The sequence below is a fragment of the Capricornis sumatraensis genome, chromosome 2 (genome assembly GCF_032405125.1).
Source record: "Capricornis sumatraensis isolate serow.1 chromosome 2, serow.2, whole genome shotgun sequence".
NCBI lineage: Eukaryota > Metazoa > Chordata > Mammalia > Artiodactyla > Bovidae > Capricornis > Capricornis sumatraensis.
Window position 1 is genome coordinate 91,388,206 of NC_091070.1, and position 20,191 is coordinate 91,408,396.

The following is a 20,191-nucleotide window of genomic DNA, read 5'->3' on the forward strand; positions in this document are numbered from 1 at the left end:
ATGATAATGTCTATTCATTGAGTTGTGAATATAAAATTAATTAATCTAAATAAAACATTTAGAACTGTGCCTGACACATAGTTAAGTATATAACTATTTGCTATTATTACCATATTATGTCTGGTCTAAGACATGTGTTTTCTATTTTAAAGTTTATGCAGTTGGGACTTATCTTTACAGTTGAGGATGACTTAAAATTGGCAGAGGTTTTGTACCTTTCTTGTGGTCCATGAAATTATGGTACATCTTACAAATTGATGGTGTACCCTAAGACTGATAAAATACAGCATATGCGTGTATATTTTCTGTTAATACAGAAGTGAGATCATAAAATGCATATTGTTTTGCATCCCTAAAAATTTTTACAAGGGCATATTTTCAATGTCAAATATAGATTCACCTAATTACATATAATGGCCACATAATACAATGTTATGTGGATATACCATAATTTGTTTTACTGTTCCCCTACTAGTGGGAATTTTATTGTTTAATGTTTGCTTTTATGGAAGATTTTGATTAGTAGAACTTGAGAGAAAAAAGGATGATAAGCTAAGTGGAGACTGAGACAGAAAATCAAGTTATATTTGAGGACTATTTCTGATTGCAGGAAAGGGAAGATTATGGGCTGTATTGAGTAGGTTTTATGTACAGTATGGGCTGTATTATACATTAGGTTTCGTTTTTAAGATTCTGGGTGTCTATTCAACACTGAAGAGAAACTGGAAATGTGTTTTTTGTTAATTTCACCTATAACCCTGTCAGTATAGTACAGACAAATTGATATTACCTTGAAATGGTGTGTTTAGCATTTTTATTAGTAATGATAAAGATGTAGAAAGGATGTTCATCAAGTTTTCACTCTTGTTCCTGAAATTGTGAAGAATAGCAAAATAGGTTGGATTGTAGATTAAGAGCTAAAGTTATCTGAGGAGGGTGCTATGATGGATTGAATTTAAGTTGTTGAAAATTTCTATAGGTATGTGTAAGATACTGTCCTCCTTTTAAAAGACCTCACTAGGCCAATCATGCAAGTGTGGATTGCTTTAGTCAGTAGTACGTTTGGAAAAAGTATATGGTTTTAATCAAGAATTAGTTGTGTCAGTAGAAGCACCTCATCTGGAACAAAATCTTAACTAGTTTGTCTTGCTTAGACTTCATTTGTAGCTTGGAGTGCCACACTGAAAAGAATATAGGCAAACTGGGGTGAATTCAGAAGGGAATTCAGAAGGATGGTGAAGGAACTCAGAACACTGCTCTCTCTGTCGAGAGTAGTTGAAGCACAAGGGAGAGAAGGCCACGGCCGCGCTGCGCTTAGTTGCTCAGTCGCGTCCTACTCTGCGAACCCATGGACGATACAGCCCGCCAGACTCCTCTGTCCATGGGATTCTCCAGGCAAGAATACTAGAGTGGGTTGCCATTACCTCCTCCAGGGGATCTTTCCAACCCAGGAATCCAACTCAGGTCTCCCACATTGCAGGTGGATTCTTCACCATCTGAGCCACCAGGGAGGCCCTGGCAGTTGTCCCTAAAGAAATCCACATTGGTTCCTGGGATGTAAAATATGGCCCAGTATAGCAGTTTTCCTTTTCAGCATCGATCCCAGCTGTTTCTTCCCCTTCTTTCCCGTGCTCTTTGAACATTCCATAAACCTTTAGATATGTCCTATGGAAATATATCAGAAAATTAATCAGGCAGTGATATTTGAAGATATTTGGAAAGGGAGATACAAGCGGAGAGTAGTGTCATAAGGAAGCAGTTGATGAATTTTAGCTCAGATTTCAATTTTCGGTTAATTTTTCTGCTCATCATAATTTTGTTATAAATTTAGTGATTTAATTGCCTTTGAAAACAGTTCTCAGAACACACTTCCATCCTTCTGGAATTTTTATTACATTAAATTGATGCTGTTGTCACACATTCTTCAGGAGCTGAAAATATCATGTAATGTCTGTTGGAATCTGAATTTTATCATAGAATCAGAGTTGTGTTTCAGCACCTTTTGACAGATGAGCAGATGTAAGTTCCCATACCATGTAGTTGGTTAGTGGACAGAACCCAAGTTCCTTATATTATTTGTATCCCTCATTTTGAAAAAACTTTTGCAGTTTAGTTAATGTTTTAATACTTTTGTATGAGTTTTGCTCAGGAACTTTTTTCCCTTCAAGAGAAAGGACATCTTGATAGGATGTTGCTGTTACAGATTAGATTAGTGAAATCCTTACTTCACAAACTTTTTCTATTTCTATTAATTATCTTATGTTATCTTTATTTTACAATGTAGGCAATGAGCAGGTTCTGTTACTTAGTTCAGGAAAGTTGAGAATGGATTTTTGTATAGACAGTATTGAATGTTTAGTTTTCACTCTGACTAGGATAAAATGTTTTTTTCTTTTTCACAGATCAAGAAGTTAGTGTATGTTTACCTAGTCCGATACGCTGAAGAGCAGCAGGATCTGGCCCTCTTGTCCATAAGCACTTTTCAGCGAGCTCTGAAGGTAAATGGTAGAGTGAGCAGGCAAATAATAGCTGCAGCATCTCTGCACAGTTGAAGGTGTGTCATTTAAAGAAGTGGAGCAATAATCCACTCAATAGTGCAGTCATGTTTTGAAAGAGTTAAAAGGCCTCTCACTGTGCCTATTCAATACCCTTGGAAAATAATTTATATAATCAACTGGGCTTTGCCTTGTACGTTCCTTTATGTTCAATGTAATCATTATTGTGCATCAAAGAACTCTTCATCATTACACTAACTTGTTGAAAGTATACAAAGAGGGGGTGTAACTTTTTTTTTTAAGATAAAACTAACGACCTGCAGCATTTTATTATGAAACTCCAAAAACCTGCATGTTTGGTAATATATGATCAAGTAGAATTATAAACATTACTTTGCTTGTTAAAACATTACTCAGAGAAAGAAACGTTTTATTTCTCTTTTTCCTTAGCCATTTCCATATAGTGGTTATTTATTTTAAATTAAGTAGCTTTTTTTTTTTGCTGTTGTTGTGTTATATCCTATAAGTACCTGTTAACTCTATCATAATGATGTGTTTGAAATATTGCAAACTTGAAATTTTGATGAATATTTTTGTACTATTTTTAGGACCCAAATCAACTAATTCGTGCAAGTGCTTTGAGAGTTCTGTCAAGTATTAGAGTGCCAATTATTGTACCTATTATGATGCTTGCCATTAAGGAAGCTTCTGCTGATTTATCACCATACGTTAGAAAGAATGCAGCCCATGCAATACAGAAACTGTACAGGTTGGTACTTTATAAATAATACCAAAGATCCCTAATGTCGCATGGAATGTTAAAGCCCATGGAGGCATATTTTATTCGCTCACATAATAGTCTGACCTTAAACTGAGTGAGTAAACTCAATGACCATGTTTCTTTCCCCTTGCCCACAAATATTCTTTATACAGCTTCTATTTTATTTTGGTTATTTTGGGAGCCTTCGCAGGGTTTCTACTTGTGAGCCTGTTAGGGACAGTGATATTTTATGGATTTTATAACTGAAAAATAATCAGATATTGAAATATCATTTATACAGTTTTTCTCATTACACACACATGTATGTTATTAGAAAATTAAGATTTTTTTCCTCTTATTTATTGTAGGGTAGAGTCTAAAGCTTGTTATCTTCTCAGCTCACTTTGTTACCCTTTCATCCGTCTTTGGTCCTGCTCTTCCCTTCCTTGCTTGCTTCTTTTCCAGAGCCGTTTTATTAAATATTGTTTAAATACTGATTTTTAAATATAGCACCGTACTATATTTCTGTGATATATATATTGTATATGGTATAATTATATATATTGATAGATATATATGCATATATATATGGTAACTTGATCTCTGTAGAATATATAATGCTTATATAAAAGATTTATTGTCTTTCATAATTTGGTGTTATTTTCAGCTACTATTCATTTCACGAGCTTTTATCAAGATCATTTTGTGTTTTTGATGTGGTGCTATATGCATAAGATGTATGAAAACATTAGAGGATGTACTACCACATTTTGAGGGGAAATAATCAAACATATGCCAAATAATTAAAGCAATCTATAATTGAGTAAGGTATTGCTAAATAATGAATGTGTATGTTATGTATGTATGTTAGTCGCTCAGTCGTGTCCGACTCTTTGCGACCCCACGGACTGTAGCCCGCCAGGCTTTTCTGTCCATGGAATTCTCCAGGCAAGAATACTGGAGTGGATTGCCATTCCCTTCTCCAGAGGAACTTCCCAACCTGGGAATCGAACCCTGGTTTCCTGCATGGCAGGCAGATTCTTTACCGTTTGAGCTACAGGGAAGTCTTATGTGTATATAAAGGAACAATGACAGTGCCTTTGATAGGGTAGAGCTCAGAGATTGTCATATAGGGTTTCTTAAAATAGAAATGGGCTTAGTTAGGAAAGATTAGAGAAGGGAGAGTGGAGCTGGAATTTGAAACAATTAAAATTTTTGAGCGTTCAGATAATTATGTGCTTAGTCACTTCAGTAGTGAGACTCTTTGTGACCCTATGGACTGTAGCCCACCAGGCTCCTCTGTCCATAGGATTCTCCAGGCTAGAATACTGGAGTGGGTTGCCATGCCCTCCTCCAGGGTAATTATAAATCAGATAATTATAATAGTCAATAATAAACTTATATAATGTTTAGGAAAAGTGAAACTCGTTTTCTTAGGTTAATTGTCAAAGTCAACTCATGCTTCGTAGTCTTTATCCTTTCTATTTATTAACTTACAAAATAAGATCAAAGCTCACTGCTGCTGCTGCTAAGTCACTTCAGTCGTGTCCGACTCTGTGCGACCCCATAGACAGCAGCCCACCAGGCCCTGCCGTCCCTGGGATTCTCCAGGCAAGAACACTGGAGTGGGTTGCCATTTCCTTCTCCAATCAAAGCTCACTATGACAGTTTAAAAGCCCATCACTGGGTTCCACGTTACTTCTCTCTGACTTGAATTTACAGTCTAGTGGCTCAGTACTGCCTATAAGTCCTCTCCATAAAATGCTTCTTATCTCATTACCATCTCTTGATCCTTTTTTAGTCTCTGCCTAGAATATTTCCTACTTTTTCCAGATCTAAAGCTGTTTAAGATTCATCTGAGATGTCGCATCCCCAGAGAAACCCTCCACAACCGTCCTGCCTCCGTCAGTGTTCCCTGTCCCCATAGTCCTTTATCCAAATCACCATTATGTCTTACGTTATATCTGAGACTGTGTGTACTAGATTGTCTCACTTCTCTTTGTAGGCCCATTGTTTAGTTTCTCAGTAAATGAACAATTGAATTCTCTGCTAGGAAGAAATTATTTCGGTGTGTAAAGCTCGTTTTATTACGATGCATCTGTCATTTCTATACATATCTGAGCCTTTGTTTATCCTTTTTCGTTTTAGATGGCAGGTTTTATTACGCATGTCTCCATCAGTAAACTAGAATGATACAGAATTCTTATTTGGAAATTTCCATGTGTTTCTTTTTGACAGTTAGGTATCCATGGTCAAAAATGATTCCTATTTTGTTATTTCCCCCTGGTTAAAAAAGGATTTTGTGGTTTAACTCTAATTACTTTCTTAAGGTTTTCAAGTTCATTTTAAGAAGTGGTTTTGTTCTTTATTTTCTTAATGGTTTTGATATCTGGGTTTAATTAACATGAGCAACTTTAGATAGAATAGGAAAAGTCAACTAATTCCACTTTAAATTTGTTTTCTGTTTAATTCTATCTAAAGTCTTTTTCTCCCCCCTACTTTAAAAATTTTTCATATTCTTGAAATGATTAGCCTCACTTAAAGTTAGAAATAAAGGGAAAAAATTAATGTAAATTTTTTTCTTTTTATATTTTAGCCTTGATCCAGAGCAGAAAGAAATGTTAATTGAAATAATTGAAAAACTTCTGAAGGATAAAAGCACAGTAAGTAATATCTTTTCATGTCCAATAAAATTGTGCTTTATTTATATTATTATTTTACTATCATATATATGATATAATAATTCTTATAGAATAAAAAGATGCCTGCTCCTTGGAAGGAAAGCTATGGCAAACCTAGATAATGTATTAAAAAATAGAAAAATCACTTTGCCAACAAAAGTTTGTATTATCAAAGCTATGTTTTTTTTCCAGTAGTCCTTATAGATGTAAGATTTGGACCATAAAAAAGGCTGAGTGCCAGAGAATTGGTGCTTTGAAACTGTGGGGCTGGAGAACTTTTGAGAGTCCTCTGGACTGCATGGAGATCAAACCAATCAATCCTAAAGAAAATAAACCTTGAATATTCATCGAAAGGACCAATGCTAAAGCTGAGGCTCTAATACTTTGACCACCTGATGCGAAGAGCCAACTCATTGGAAAACACCCTGATGCTGGGAAAGATTGAGAGCTAAAGGAGAAGAGGGTAGCAGAGGATGAGATGGTTAAATAGCATCACTACCTCAATGGATATGAATTTGAGCAATCTCTGGGAGATAGTGGAGGACAGGGAAGCCTGGCATGCTGTAGTCCATGTAGTGCCAAGAGGCAGACATGACTTAGCGACAGAACAACAACAAATAGATTTTGAAATTATATAAATATTAATGGAGCTCATTAAGATCTTGAAAAATAAAAATGTCCAGGTAAAGAGAAAAGTTCCATTTGGAATTTTAGTTTGTTACATATTTCTTCATGAGAGTCTGAAGAAGAGCAAGTTGGAGAAAGACAATTCTTTCTTTGACCTGTGGCTAAATTGTTGACTGCTTTTAAGGCCAACTTTTTTTATTTTAAACAGTGATTTACTAGGATTTTTAAAGGCTGAATCAGTTAAAAATATAATTGTTTTATAATGTATTCAGTATTAAAGAGATAATGAAAAATAGAGGAGTATGTTTTAGTATTATAAATGTATTTTTTTTTCTTAGATACTAAAATGTTTTCATATGTATAACACTGTTTTATTGGCTGGTTAGAATGATCTTACTGAGCAAATTCCCCATCTTTTGGGAATGTACATGTCTCTTCCTCCTTCCTATCCCAGTCCTATTCTTTATGTATAGTGACATGATAATGAGATCTAGAAATAATGGCAATGCATGGGATCTATGAGCAGACCTCTGGAGGAGCTGGTGTAATGGTATCTTTTGGTGGTATCTCTGCACCCACAGGTATGGCTCAAAACTATTCAAAAAAAGGATTCCAGTTCATTTTAGGAAGATATCACCCAGTGGCATGCATATCTGTTTATAGAAGCCAACATAGCAGCCACTAGCCTCGTCAGACATGACTGAGCGACTTCACTTTCACTTTTCACTTTCATGCATTGGAGAAGGAAATGTCAGCCCACTCCAGTGTTCTTGCCTGGAGAATCCCAGGGACGGGGGAGCCTGGTGGGCTGCCGTCTATGGCGTCACACAGAGTCGGACATGACTGAAGCAAGTTAGCAGCAGCAGCAGCAGCCTTGTATTGTGCTCAGTTGCTCAGTCGTGCCTGACTCTTTGTAACCCCGTGGACTGGAGCCTGCCAGGCTCCCTCTGCTCATGGAATTCTCCAGGCAAGAATACTGGAGTGGGTTGCCATGACCTTCTCCAGGGGATCTTTGCGACCCAGTGATCGAACCCAAGTCTCCTGTACTGCGGGCAGATTCTTTACCATCTGAGCCACCAGCGAAGCCAGACTGTAGCTGTTACTATATGGCTTAGTATATGGTCTGTCCTGGAGAATGGCAGTGTGTATTTGAGAGGAATGTATACTCTGCTGGCCTTTGGGTGGCGTGTTCTGTAGATGTCTTTTGGGTCTAATTGGTTTATAGTGTTGTTCAGGTCTTCTGTTCTTTGTTGATCTTCCTTCTTGTGGCTCATTAAAAGTGGAATATTGAAGTCTACTGTTAACTATAGAGCTGTCAGTTCTGTCCCTGCTTACTTTGTATATTTAGGAACTCTGATATTTGGTGCATCAGTTCAGTTCAGTCGCTCAGTTGTATCTGACTCTTTGCTACCCCATGAAACGCAGCGTGCCAGGCCTCACTGTCCCCCACCAACTTCTGGAGTCTACCCAAACCCATGTCCATCAAGTCGGTGATGCCATCCAACTATCTCATCCTCTGTCGTCCCCTTCTCCTCTTGCCCTCAATCTTTCCCAGCATCAGGGTCTTTTCTAATGAGTCAACTCTTCGCATGAGGTGGCCAAAGTATTGGAGTTTCAGCTTCAACATCAGTCCTTCCAGTGAACACCCAGAACTAATCTCCTTTAGGATGGACTGGCTGGGTCTCCTTGCAGTCCATGGGACTCTCAAGAGTCTTCTCCAACACCACAGTTCAAAAGCATCAATTCTTCTGTGCTCAGCTTTCTTTATAGTCCAACTCTCACATCCATACATGACCACGGGAGAAACCATAGCCTTGACTAGACGGACCTTTGTTGACAATGTCTCTGCTTTTTAATGTGCTGTCTATGTTGGTCATAACTTTCCTTCCAAGGAGTAAGCATCTTTTAATTTCATGCCTGCAGCTACCATCTGCAGTGATTTTGGAGCCCAGAAAAATAAAGTCTGACACTGTTTCCACTGTTTCTCCATCTATTTGCCATGAAGTGATGGGACCAGATGCCATGATCTCAGTTTTCTGAATGTTGAGCTTTAAGCCAACTTTTTCACTCTCCTCTTTCACTTGCATCAAGAGGCTCTTTAATTCCTCTTCAGTTTCTGCCATAAGAGTGGTATCATCTGCATATCTGAGGTTATTGATATTTCTCCGTGCAATCTTGATTCCAGCTTGTGCTTCCTCCAGCCCAGCTTTTCTCATGATGTACTTGGCATATAAGTTAAATAAGCAGAGTATACTTTTAATTGTTTTTACCTTCCTTTTGTCATTATAAAATGTCTCAATCTCTCGTAAACAATTTTAAAATCCTACTTTGTCCTGTTTCAGTACAACTTTCTTACAATTGCTGTTTACACAATATATCTTTTTCCTTCTTTTTACTGTCAACCTGTTGGTATTTTTTAATCTCATGTGTGTCTCCTAAGGTCTGTATAAAGTTGGATCTTGATATTTACTCTGGTCTGACTACATATGCTTTTTGTTTAGATGGTTTAATCCATTGACATTAATTCTTACTGTAATATAGTTAATTTATAGCTGCCATTATGTTTTTCTATGTCTCATGTCTTTTTTTGTTTGTTATTCCCCCTTCATTACATTTTTAAAAAAATCCAGTGTATATGTTGTGTATGATAACTCTTTTAGTGATCTTTTTCACTATGTATTTTTGAAAATACTGTATGTACCTGAGAGTGTACTTGGAGACTAGACAGCAAATTTCTTTTAGTCAATAATGTAGCAGAAATCTTTATTTCTTCTGTAGTGGTTGGCATAATGAAGACAGAGAAAAGAAATTTGATTCCTTTTTGTCTTTTGTATGGTGCACTTGTTATATCCTTCCAGACCCAAATACAAAATCAATATTATTGATATTGTGGGTAACTTGATTTTAGTAATAATAAAAAGAAAAACATTTAGTTTCTTCTGTCTTGAAGACATTTGCCAAGTACTATGAAGAATACTAAGATCTGTAGGAAACAGATCCTTTATTTTAAGGTAGTTTGCCATGATTTCTGCTACATAATAAGCTAAAGAAATTAGTTTCTTGGCCTAGAAATGAAATCTCCATATATAATATGTGCATGTCTTCTCAGACAAGATGTAGCATGCCACGGGTAACAACTGCCTTCTTTGGAATTAAACAGAATTGTATTTGAGCGTGAAGTTTTACCACTTATTAGCTATGTATTAGGGGCTTTCCTGGTGGCTCAGAGGTGATGAATTCACTTGCAATGCAGGAAAGGCGGGTTTAATCCCTGGGTCGGGAAGTTCCCCTAGAGAAGCAGAGAACATCCCCTTCTCTTCTGGAGAAGGAAATAAACAACGCACTGCAGTATTGTTGCCTGGGAAATCCCATGGATAGATGAGCCTGGCAGGCTGCAGTCCATGGAGTCCCAAAAGCGTCAGACACGACTTAAGCAACTGAATAATAGCTATGTATTAAGCCTTCATACGGAAAAGGCAATGGCACCCCACTCCAGTACTCCTGCCTGGGAAATCCCATGGGCAGAGGAGCCTGGTAGGCTGCAGTCCATGGGGTCACAGAGAGTCAGACACGACTGAGCAACTTCACTTTCACTTTTTACTTTCACGGATTGGAGAAGGAAATGGCAACCCACTCCAGTGTTCTTGCCTTGAGAATCCCAGGGACGTGGGAGCCTGTTGGGCTACCGTCTATGGGGTCGCACAGAGTCAGACACGACTGAAGTGACTTAGCAGCAGCAAGCCTTCATAAATTTCAGCTTCCAAATTTTTAGGCCTTATAATTTCCAATCTATAAAGTTTTTGTTTGTGTTGAGAAAGTTATTGTATATAAAATCCTTAGTGCAGTGCCTGACACCATAAAAGGAGATTAATAAGAAACGACTCAAAAAGGAATATAAAGAATACACTTTCTTTGTAAATTTAGAATGTCTGTTCTTGGGTTCTGACCCTGTATTTTGTATTTATTTCTAAAATACAATAGAAAAAATATTGTACTCATTAATAGTAGATATTTAATATGTGTTGAATAATTGTGAGGTTTAATTTGCTATATTCTTGGTGCAGGTAATAAGGTATTTACTATTATTTTCAATGTTTTACTTCCCAAATGGTGTGTGTCATGCTCCAGTCATAGGTAGATAGGTCCTTTGGGGGAGCTTTGACTGTCTTGTCATTTGTGAGGTACTGCCTGTCCTAAAGTATATATAGGATATGTTTATTTTTAAAAAATTAGAAAAGAACCTACATCAATTTTCTATCCATATGAAGCAGATAGAAAAGAAAAGCAAATTTCTGTTCTCTGAATTCAGTTTATACTGAATTCTGTAATTCCAGAGCAGAAGCACACGGTTTTCCAGTGTCCTACCTTTTCATGTCAATATTTGCAACTTCCTTTTCCAACATTAAGAAATGTGACTTACATTATCCACTACACTTACTTACTCAGTCCTGAAATGCAGATTAAGTATTGTTTCGGAATTGCCAGCTTGTACTCTGTGAAGAGTAGTGAGATGGGGACTACTAATTGAGTTAAATGTTGGTTTAGAATTACATTTATCATTAGCCTTACTTCCTTGAATGCTGTTGTAAATCGAAATTACATTAACAATGTATGGTTGAACTTGTTACATTGGCATAGAAGAAAGCTATTGATTTTCTGTATGGTGATTTTATATTTTGCTGCTTTACTTAATTCTTTTATTGTTTGATTTAGTTTTATCTTTCAACCTCCATTGTTTCGTTCCAGAAAATAAATCATATCATTTGCAAATAGAGATAACTTTACTTTCTCTTTTCTGATACTTATGACTCTAATTTTTCTTGTCATAATTAATTATATTGGTGTATAACTTTAGTACTGTGTTCAGTAGTGGTGGAGATGGTGAGCATCCTTACCTTGTTTCAGTTTAAAGGAAATGCCTGTCATGTGTGTGTATTAAGCAAGATGCTGACCCTGAGGATTTTTTTTCTAACTTTTAGTTTTCTCTGGTGTGTCAAGGTCAGTTTTTTTCCTGGTACCCAGTGAGGCTTTTTACAGTACAGATTTAGAATTTATGTTATTTCTGACAAAGTGTTGTTGTTGTTGTTAAGTTTTAAATATTGCTTCTGTTCAGCTGTTAGCTTTTCTTCTTCAGAGAGTTCAGTTTTCTCTAAGCTGGATCTTCTTTGCTGCCTTTACTTCTTTATCTCGCTTTCTTTCTCTTGGTTCTTTTTGTACTTTAATTAAATGCCCCTTCCTAAATTTTTATTCAACTATTTTCTACCAGGGGCATTTTGCAATTTAATTAAGGTGTCTGGTTCTTTTCTGGTTTCAATCAACTTCTGTTTCTTCCTTTTGTCTTTTGTTCATTTCTGTTTTGTGATTTTTAGTTTCTGTTCATTTACGTGATCTTGAAATGTTTCTTTGAGGCAAGTTAATTCATTTTGAAGTGTTGTATGAGAGTTGTTTGCTTCATCATGGATTTTTTTTGTGTGGATAATTTTCATCAATTGTTTTGATTTTCATCTTCTGCTCTGATCTACCAGGAATCTTTTTTTTAGTATTTTCACTCATAGGCTCCTCTCTTTCTCTCTGCTTGCTTTCAGTTCTCTCTTATGCCCACTTGTAACTCATGTCTGCTTTTATTCTGGGCAGTTGTTTCAGACTATCATAGATCTTTGTAAGGTTTGTGATACATACATGACATATAACTCTCTGATTTTAGAGCTTATTTTCTACTTATATGTAATTAAAATTTGGAAATTCCAAAGTATTTTAGTGTTGCTTAGAGCTTTGATTTTAATCTTTTTGCTTTCTCTGACTTTGCGTTGAGAGAGTCACAGTTCCCCAGGTAGCATTAACTTTCTACCCAGTATTTAAGTTGTCTACCCAATATTTAAGTATTTATGTTTTGTGAATGTTTTCTGATTATTTTTTCCTTTGTATGCTTATAATTTGATGTAAAAAGATTGAAAACATTATATCTATATAGATATTTATGGATCTTATCTTTATTATTAGTTTTTCTTGCCAGATATATTGAAGTGATATAGCTATATTTCTTCCCCACTAATTAATAGTGTGACCATTAATATTTAAAATAAAAAACCTAAATCATTTTTGTTAAAAATTTCCTCATTAAATGATCCAAATTTAATTTATTTCCACATTTTAAAAGGAGTTTATTTGCTGTCAGCAGGAGCTTTTGGGGATCATGATGATAATGATGATGACATTGCTCTTGCTGCTGATAAATATAATTTTGAAAGGTGTTAATATATTTAAGAACTTTAATATCTGTTGATTTTGAGATCTACCTTCTGTTGCTTCTTTTAGTCTAAAGGAAGATTTTCTTGAAATTGACATTTCAAAATTAGTTGTGTCATTCTGATTTTAAGAAAAGGTAGAAATAAAAGGCCTGTTAAAATAGAAATGTTTTTCCCTTTTACTAGAGAAATATGTATATTTGTCATATGAAAAGTCCTTTTCCCAAAATAAGTCACTTTGGGTTTAGAAATACAGTTATGGTGATATAACTAGAAAAACATCTTAGAATTACTTAGATAACTATTGTCTGAAGGTATCTGTTGGGCTTCCCTGGTGGCTCAGATGGTAAAGCGTCTGCCTGCAACTCAGAAGACCCAGGTTCAATCCCTGGGTCAGGAAGATCCCCTGGAGAAGGAAATGGCAACCCTCTCCAGTACTGTTGCCTGGAAAATCCTATGGACGGAGGAGCCCAGTAGGCTAAGTCCATGGGGTCTCTATCTGTAAATTTTAAAAGATACAATAAGAGCTACCATGTCGGTGCAATTAAGGGAACATTTTTATTTATGCTTGACTATACAGTCAACTGTTACATTTTTTAAATATAATTTCTTTGTTGTATTTTCCTAGATTTACCATTTTCATCATATTTTCTCTATTCAACATATCCTAAACACTTTTCTTTATTGAAAACCGTTTTGATGTGTAAAATTCCTTTTTAAAATTTATAACACTTTCTCGTTTTTCTTTAAAATGTAGAAATTTATATTTATTGAGCAATTTAAGCTTTGTAGTGAACCTTCTTTCTTTTATTTAGAACATCTCAAAAGCAAAGTGGTATTTATTTCCTTTTCCTTTCAGGTTAATTTTAAAGAAATCCTTTTGTAGCATTTAACTTTCTAATAAAAAATGGCTTCTTAGGAAAACAAATTAGATCAGTGCCTACTGAAAATTTGAGTTGTTTATTTATATTTTTTTGGTGACAAAGTTTCTTCTCCTTAATTTAGCTGCAAAATGATGTTTAATGAATATATCGGTAGTTCATAGCTAAGCTGTGGGGGTAAGACACCATTTTATAAGTTATTGATTTAATGTTGGTAAAAGCTTCACTGTTGTGGGCAAAAAACACACCTCTGAGTTTGTGCAGATGTTTTATTGTGATAGATCTATTATCCAGCTATTAGAAGATAAATGACTGATCTTTCCCATTTTCCATGCCTCAAGAAAATTGAAATAAGAAGGGGAATATCATTTGGGCTGTATGATTAGGGCAGGTTGGATGGCCATTAATTTAATAGAAGGAAATCTTGGCAGCACTGGCCAACTTGCACCATATTATCAATCAAACCTCAATGCACTTCTTGTGATGACCCAGCACTCTCAGGTTTTCCAAACGTTAATTAGAATTCATGACAAAATAGATGCAAGGAAACGTTTTGTACCCTTCATAATTTTATAGAAAATTTATTGTTATTAGAGGAACCATTTGCTTAGTGTGATTTTTTTCATTACCAGCTTGTCAACTAGCATAGATAATCTGGAGAAAATATGAACTCCATAGATGGAGTGTCACTTTTGTTGATGGTTCATGTAGTTTACCTTGGAGCACAGCTAATGGCTGAAGTTCATAGCAACAGCACAGAAAAACGTGGCAACCAAGGGAAGATAAATGAACCATGTTTATTGCTTTAATATAAAAAATACATAAATGGAAAACTGCATTTGAATTTGATGAGCTCATTGCTAGTTTTGTTGGAGTGATTTATTTTTCCCCTTATATAAAAAGCTACTATTGACACAGTGAAATGGAAATTAACTGTCTGTTTTGGGGAAACCAATATTTTTGGTTTTCAAATCTCAGTAGATCATTTTATTTTAATTCTGTACGTTTTTATAGAATATTGAACATTTAATATACCAGAATTATCAATTCTTCCGGCAGTGTTTAGGCTGGGGTCAACTGTTAAAACCATATGCTGAATGAAATATCTAAAATCATTAGAAAAAAGATGATTTTATATTTTTCCTAGTTACTTTTGTGTTTCCATAAACTTTACCTGAACTTAAACAATTATTTTTTTTCAATTTCCATGTTGTTCGTTAATTCTGTAGAACTATTTTATATCTGTAGGTCTTGTTTTGATAAATTTAGTACCATGTGGGAGCTGATTTTCCATTTAATTGTTTGGTGTCTAAACATAATTGAAAAAAAATAATCTCTAGGTTTAGGCAAAATAACTTGATTTTACATAGTATTCCTTGAATTCAAACTTTGTTGAATTCCCATTTCGGTCTCATATATTAGGTTATTCTAAGTGATATTACTCATTTTTGTTCTTTAACACCCTAGCCAGTTAAAAAAATATAGTTTAATTAATATGATTGACATATATAAAACATATGTAAATATAAATGTTTTACAAATACCATGTTCTTCTATAGTTCGATGTCATAAACTTAGTTGTTTTAAGAGATTTTTAAATGATAATAGTTCTCATATTTTAGAAATATTATTACTGAAGAGTGATTTGTACAGAAGACATCAAAATGTGGAGTTGAAAACACAAACATAACTTCGTTCCCATATCAACAGCAAATAGAAAATTATACATATAATACATTTTTATTTAGTTCACACAAATAATCAAGTCTTCGCTTTTCCGATTGAGGTGCATACATGCTGGGACCAGCAGGCACCAGTACTTGGGCAGGGCTGGAGTCAATAAATGCAGCTCCACGTTTATACTGATTGTCAATTCATAAAATCCCCACAGGACTGGAAACTTGTTTAGCATAATAGCAAGTCTATATTCTGAGCTGTTTTCTTTCAATTGTATTGTTGGTTGCATATTAATAAACTAAATGTCAGCCAAGTAGAGGGACAAACAATAAAAATATGAATACCACTGTATCTAATATTTTTCAAAAAGTACCATTTCAGTAAGTTTTATTTCTATTTAATTGCTTATTTTAAGACATTGGGGAAATTTTAGACACTAAAATGAAGATCCCTAGCGTTCAGAAAGAATATGATATTAATTTATTTTTTCAAAACCATATTATATTGTTGGCTAACTCCAGACATACCAGCAGTACATATATAGAAGTGTTTGTCTATTATATATTCTGCTTAGCTTGTGTCTTTATACTAAAGAAATCTTAATTTCATCACTTTGCAAAAACATGACAATTCCAAAAACAGCATTTGTGTTTAATTAAATGGTCTTAGAGAAAAGCTTCCTTTTATTGGTACTATCTTATTTCAACTTATATACATTATTATATAAATAATAATAATGTTCTAAAATTGTAGCCAGTATTTCTTGTAAATAAATTATGTTGATAGAAATTAACAGGTTGATTAAAATATGTAAGATTTGAAAGTGTTTTTGTTCTAAAGACATTTAGGAGTTCAGCACACATTTTAAGATAGATTCTTCGTAGATAGCATCACTGACTCAATGGACATGAATTTGAGCAAACTCCGGGAGATAGTGAAGGACAGGGAAGCCTGGCATGCTGCAGTCCACGAGGTTGCAAAGAGTCAGACATGACTTAGCGACTGAACAACATGGTGAAATTGTCATTCTCATTTTAAACTGACATGATATGGTCTTTGTTATTGTACTGAGTAATGAATCTTTAGAGTTTGGGTAAGCTTTCAAAATGAAAACTGCCCATAATTAATATGTCTAATCCATGTATGAACAGTCCATTGAAATTTAACATGATGAAATAAGAAATATAATTTCTAATACTAATACTTCTGATTCTAAGTGTTAGCTTTTCACATATGTTTCAGCTATCAGTATTATTCTTTTGGGCAGTGACTCTTCAAAATTTTTTTGTTATTCAAACATGAGTATTTTATTAGTCAAGTGACTGAATAAATACTGATTGCCATAACACTGATTGCGTCTCTGTAATGCCTGAGTAGAAGCTTTGATGTAGGAAAACGTTTTTTTTTTTTTTTTTAGGAAAACGTTTTTTAATGAGTTACTATTTCTTTCTTTTCTAGTTGGTGGCTGGCAGTGTTGTCATGGCATTTGAAGAAGTTTGCCCAGATAGAATAGATCTCATTCACAAGAATTACCGCAAACTATGTAATTTACTAGTTGATGTAGAAGAGTGGGGACAGGTTGTCATAATCCACATGCTAACTCGATATGCTCGTACACAGTTTGTCAGTCCTTGGAAAGAGGTAAGTGTTGAATAATCTTATACTTACACAGTATACTGAGAAAATGGATGCGGTTTCTAAAATGTGTACAAAGATTTAAGAGTAGGAAAATATAAAAATCTGGCATGTTTAAGGAGGACTAATTTTTTTCACGTTCTTTTGGAAAGCAGAAAACCAGTATAAATGCATCGATAATTGTTCATTGTTTTGGCTCTGACTAATGCATGTTTAATGACATAGTGAATAAACTTTTGGTATGAGGCCTGGCAAGAGGCCCTTGTTGGGAACAGCAGCTCGGTAAAGTGTTGGCAGTGACATTGCCAAATCATGGATTTTTTTGATTATTAGCGTCATACCTTTGAGACCCAACTATTCCAGGCATTCACTTGTAAAAAGTAGATAATGTGATTCTAACATATGTGAATTTATACCAAAGATAATTTCGCACCTTTACAGGTAAATTGTGAACTCAACTACTTTTTCCTAGTTTTATATTTCTAGAATGTTTGTTTTACTTTTTTTCACTTAAGCTGGTAGAACTTTAGTAAAATTAATAATTAAATATACCTTAACAGTGAAGTTGTTTTCTTTGTGCCGATGAACTTTAGAAGCATACCTTACTTTTTTTATTACATTAACAAGTTAGAAAACCTTACTACATAGTTTGCAATAGAGATCTCAGTGTATGTGTAAGATTTAAGGGTAAACTATAACTTGTTTAAAGAAATCACTAAATATTATAAAATAGCACTTGCATTCATTCTGTACTTAATGATATTTCTTCGTCTTTTAAAAAAGCAGTATTACAGATTTTAAAAACAGAATGGAAAGTAAAAGACCAGATTACCAACCAATTATCACAGTGGTTTTTACACAAGCTTATGAATAGGCTTTGTGGAATGTTCAGTACTAATTGCTTTTGTTAATTAGAAATAATATTAAAGTGAGAGAAAAACATATAAAAGGGAAAAATGTTCATAATTCTTGCTTTAGGTGATATATCTAGTTTTCAGATATTTAAGAAGCTTAAATGTTAAAAATATTTATTAGTGTTTTCTGCATTTACCAAGTATTGTTACTGTTAAAAAGTATTTAAGTTTTTTTTTTTGACTTGCTAGTTTTTTTTTGTTTGTTTGTTTTTTTTAATTTTTATTTTTTAATTTTAAAATCTTTAATTCTTACATGTGTTCCCAAACATGAACTCCCCTCCCACCTCCCTCCCCATAACATCTCTGTGGGTCATCCCCATGCACCAGCCCCAAGCATGCTGTATCCTGTGTCAGACATAGACTGGTGATTCAATTCTTACATGATAGTATACATGATAGAATGCCATTCTCCCAAATCATCCCACCCTCTCCCTCTCCCTCTGAGTCCAAAAGTCCGTTATACACAGCTGTGTCTTTTTTCCTGTCTTGCATACAGTTTTTAAAAAATATATCTTTAACCAGAAGGCTACTTGTAATATTGACTTCATCTTAATTTTAATATTTAAAAGGTGATTAGGTTATTCTACTTAAAATTCAAAGGAGATTTTAAACTATTCATATGTAAACATCTAATGTCACATACAGCTCTTAGATTGATGAAATTTTAGCTTTGAACAAAGTAAAATTTTGAAGGCATGCTGCAAGTGTCTTGACCCTTTCCTGTCAGTGGTAACTTGGAAGAGAGATTTTTTTGTTGCTAATAGCTATAGCTATCTCTTTTATTTCAGCCAGTCACTTTCCAGAATGCTATTCATATATATATTTTTTCCTGTTGCATAAGATTATAGGTTATTTTATCTTATTTAGCTATTGTCACCATTTAAAATTTTTTAATTTTAATTTCCTGTAATCATCAAATCATTTTCAGTAACTGTATGTATCATTATGTAGAATCTAGAATTTTAAAAAATGTATTTTTCTTACCTTCTAAAAATAGATTTTCAAATATCTCTTTTTGTAATTGTCTGTGTTTCTATTCCTTGAATTTTATTTTATTTTAGGTAAAGTTAGTTGTTAAAGCTGTTCACAAAGCCCAACTGTTAAAATCTACACTGCCATGTATATTTACTCTTTTGACAGATAATTTTAGAAATTGATACTGTAGTGCATTCTTTGTGTTTTCATGTGTAACTCTGTGAACATCAATTTTTACAAACATGAGATGAAGTCTGATCGTTGTTCTGGGTGCACTGGAATTGGACTACCTCATTTCTTTGCCACTTCTTTGCAGTCTGACGTTGGCATTATTCTAAATTCTGTAGGTTAGTTGAAATATTTTGTAGTTGCCAGCTCTGCAGCTCTGTCCTCAGGAAGACTGCTTCGGGAGCAACCACAGGGGTTGTAGGGGAGGGTGGGCAGTGCTACTCCTGGGAATCTTGCCACCATTCCAAATGGAGCAGCTTCACCTTTGCTTGCCTTTCATAGGCAGCTATATGTATGATTTCCTTTGAGAAAGGCTCCTTGGCTTGAGAAATGGAAAGAAAGAAAACCACTTAAATAGAACATTTGTAAGGGTGTAGCTAACTACAATCATATGTATTTTTTAAAATTATAGAAGCAGTCGAAGCACATGGTGAAATAAAAATCAGTCTTTTCACAATTCGTTCCTTTATATGTATTTGCTCATGACTTCTAAAATATTTTTTTAACTCATTTTAATAAGTTTCTGACTGTTTGAAAGTACATGAGCTGTAGCCCACCAGGCTCCCCTCTCCATAGAATTCTCCAGACAAGAACTCTGGAGTGGGTTGCCATTCTCTTCTCCAGGGGATCTTCCTGACCCAGGGATCGAACCAGGGTCTCCTGAATTGGAGGCAGATTCTTTACTGTCCAAGCCACCAGGGAAGCCCTGTTCTAGGCAAAGCTAATTTTGAAGCCCTCTCCCCAATCCTTAGTGCTCAAACATTACAATTAGCTAGCAACTATAATTAACTTTACTTTTCAAAGAGAAAAATTATGTTTCTCATTGAATTCTTTAAAACATTTGTTTGTGTTCATATGCTTGAAGGGTAGCAAAAAATTGTTTTGTTTGTTTTAAGGAATTGAAAATTAGAAGCACCTGCTGAGATGGACTGACGTACATGCTATTTTGTTAGTAAGCCCTCAAATGAACACATCATATACAAACAAGCTTCTTCGGGGCAGAAGCGATTTTTAATTTAGTTTATTTGCATCATTATAGATCAGTATTTAGGCTGTTTATATGTAAATGTATG

At 34.7% G+C, this 20,191-nt stretch overlaps 1 protein-coding gene across 1 annotated transcript in view; it reads left to right on the forward strand.

The window, feature by feature from the left end:
- Window positions 1–20,191, forward strand: part of AP3B1 (adaptor related protein complex 3 subunit beta 1) — a 239,403-nt gene that overhangs the window by 52,152 nt on the left and 167,060 nt on the right. Inside the window, exons 4-7 of the mRNA XM_068963860.1 lie at window positions 2,403–2,498; window positions 3,104–3,264; window positions 5,852–5,918; window positions 16,825–17,007. Of these exons, the coding sequence (XP_068819961.1) occupies window positions 2,403–2,498; window positions 3,104–3,264; window positions 5,852–5,918; window positions 16,825–17,007 (507 nt within the window). The remainder of the gene's footprint in view (window positions 1–2,402; window positions 2,499–3,103; window positions 3,265–5,851; window positions 5,919–16,824; window positions 17,008–20,191) is intronic.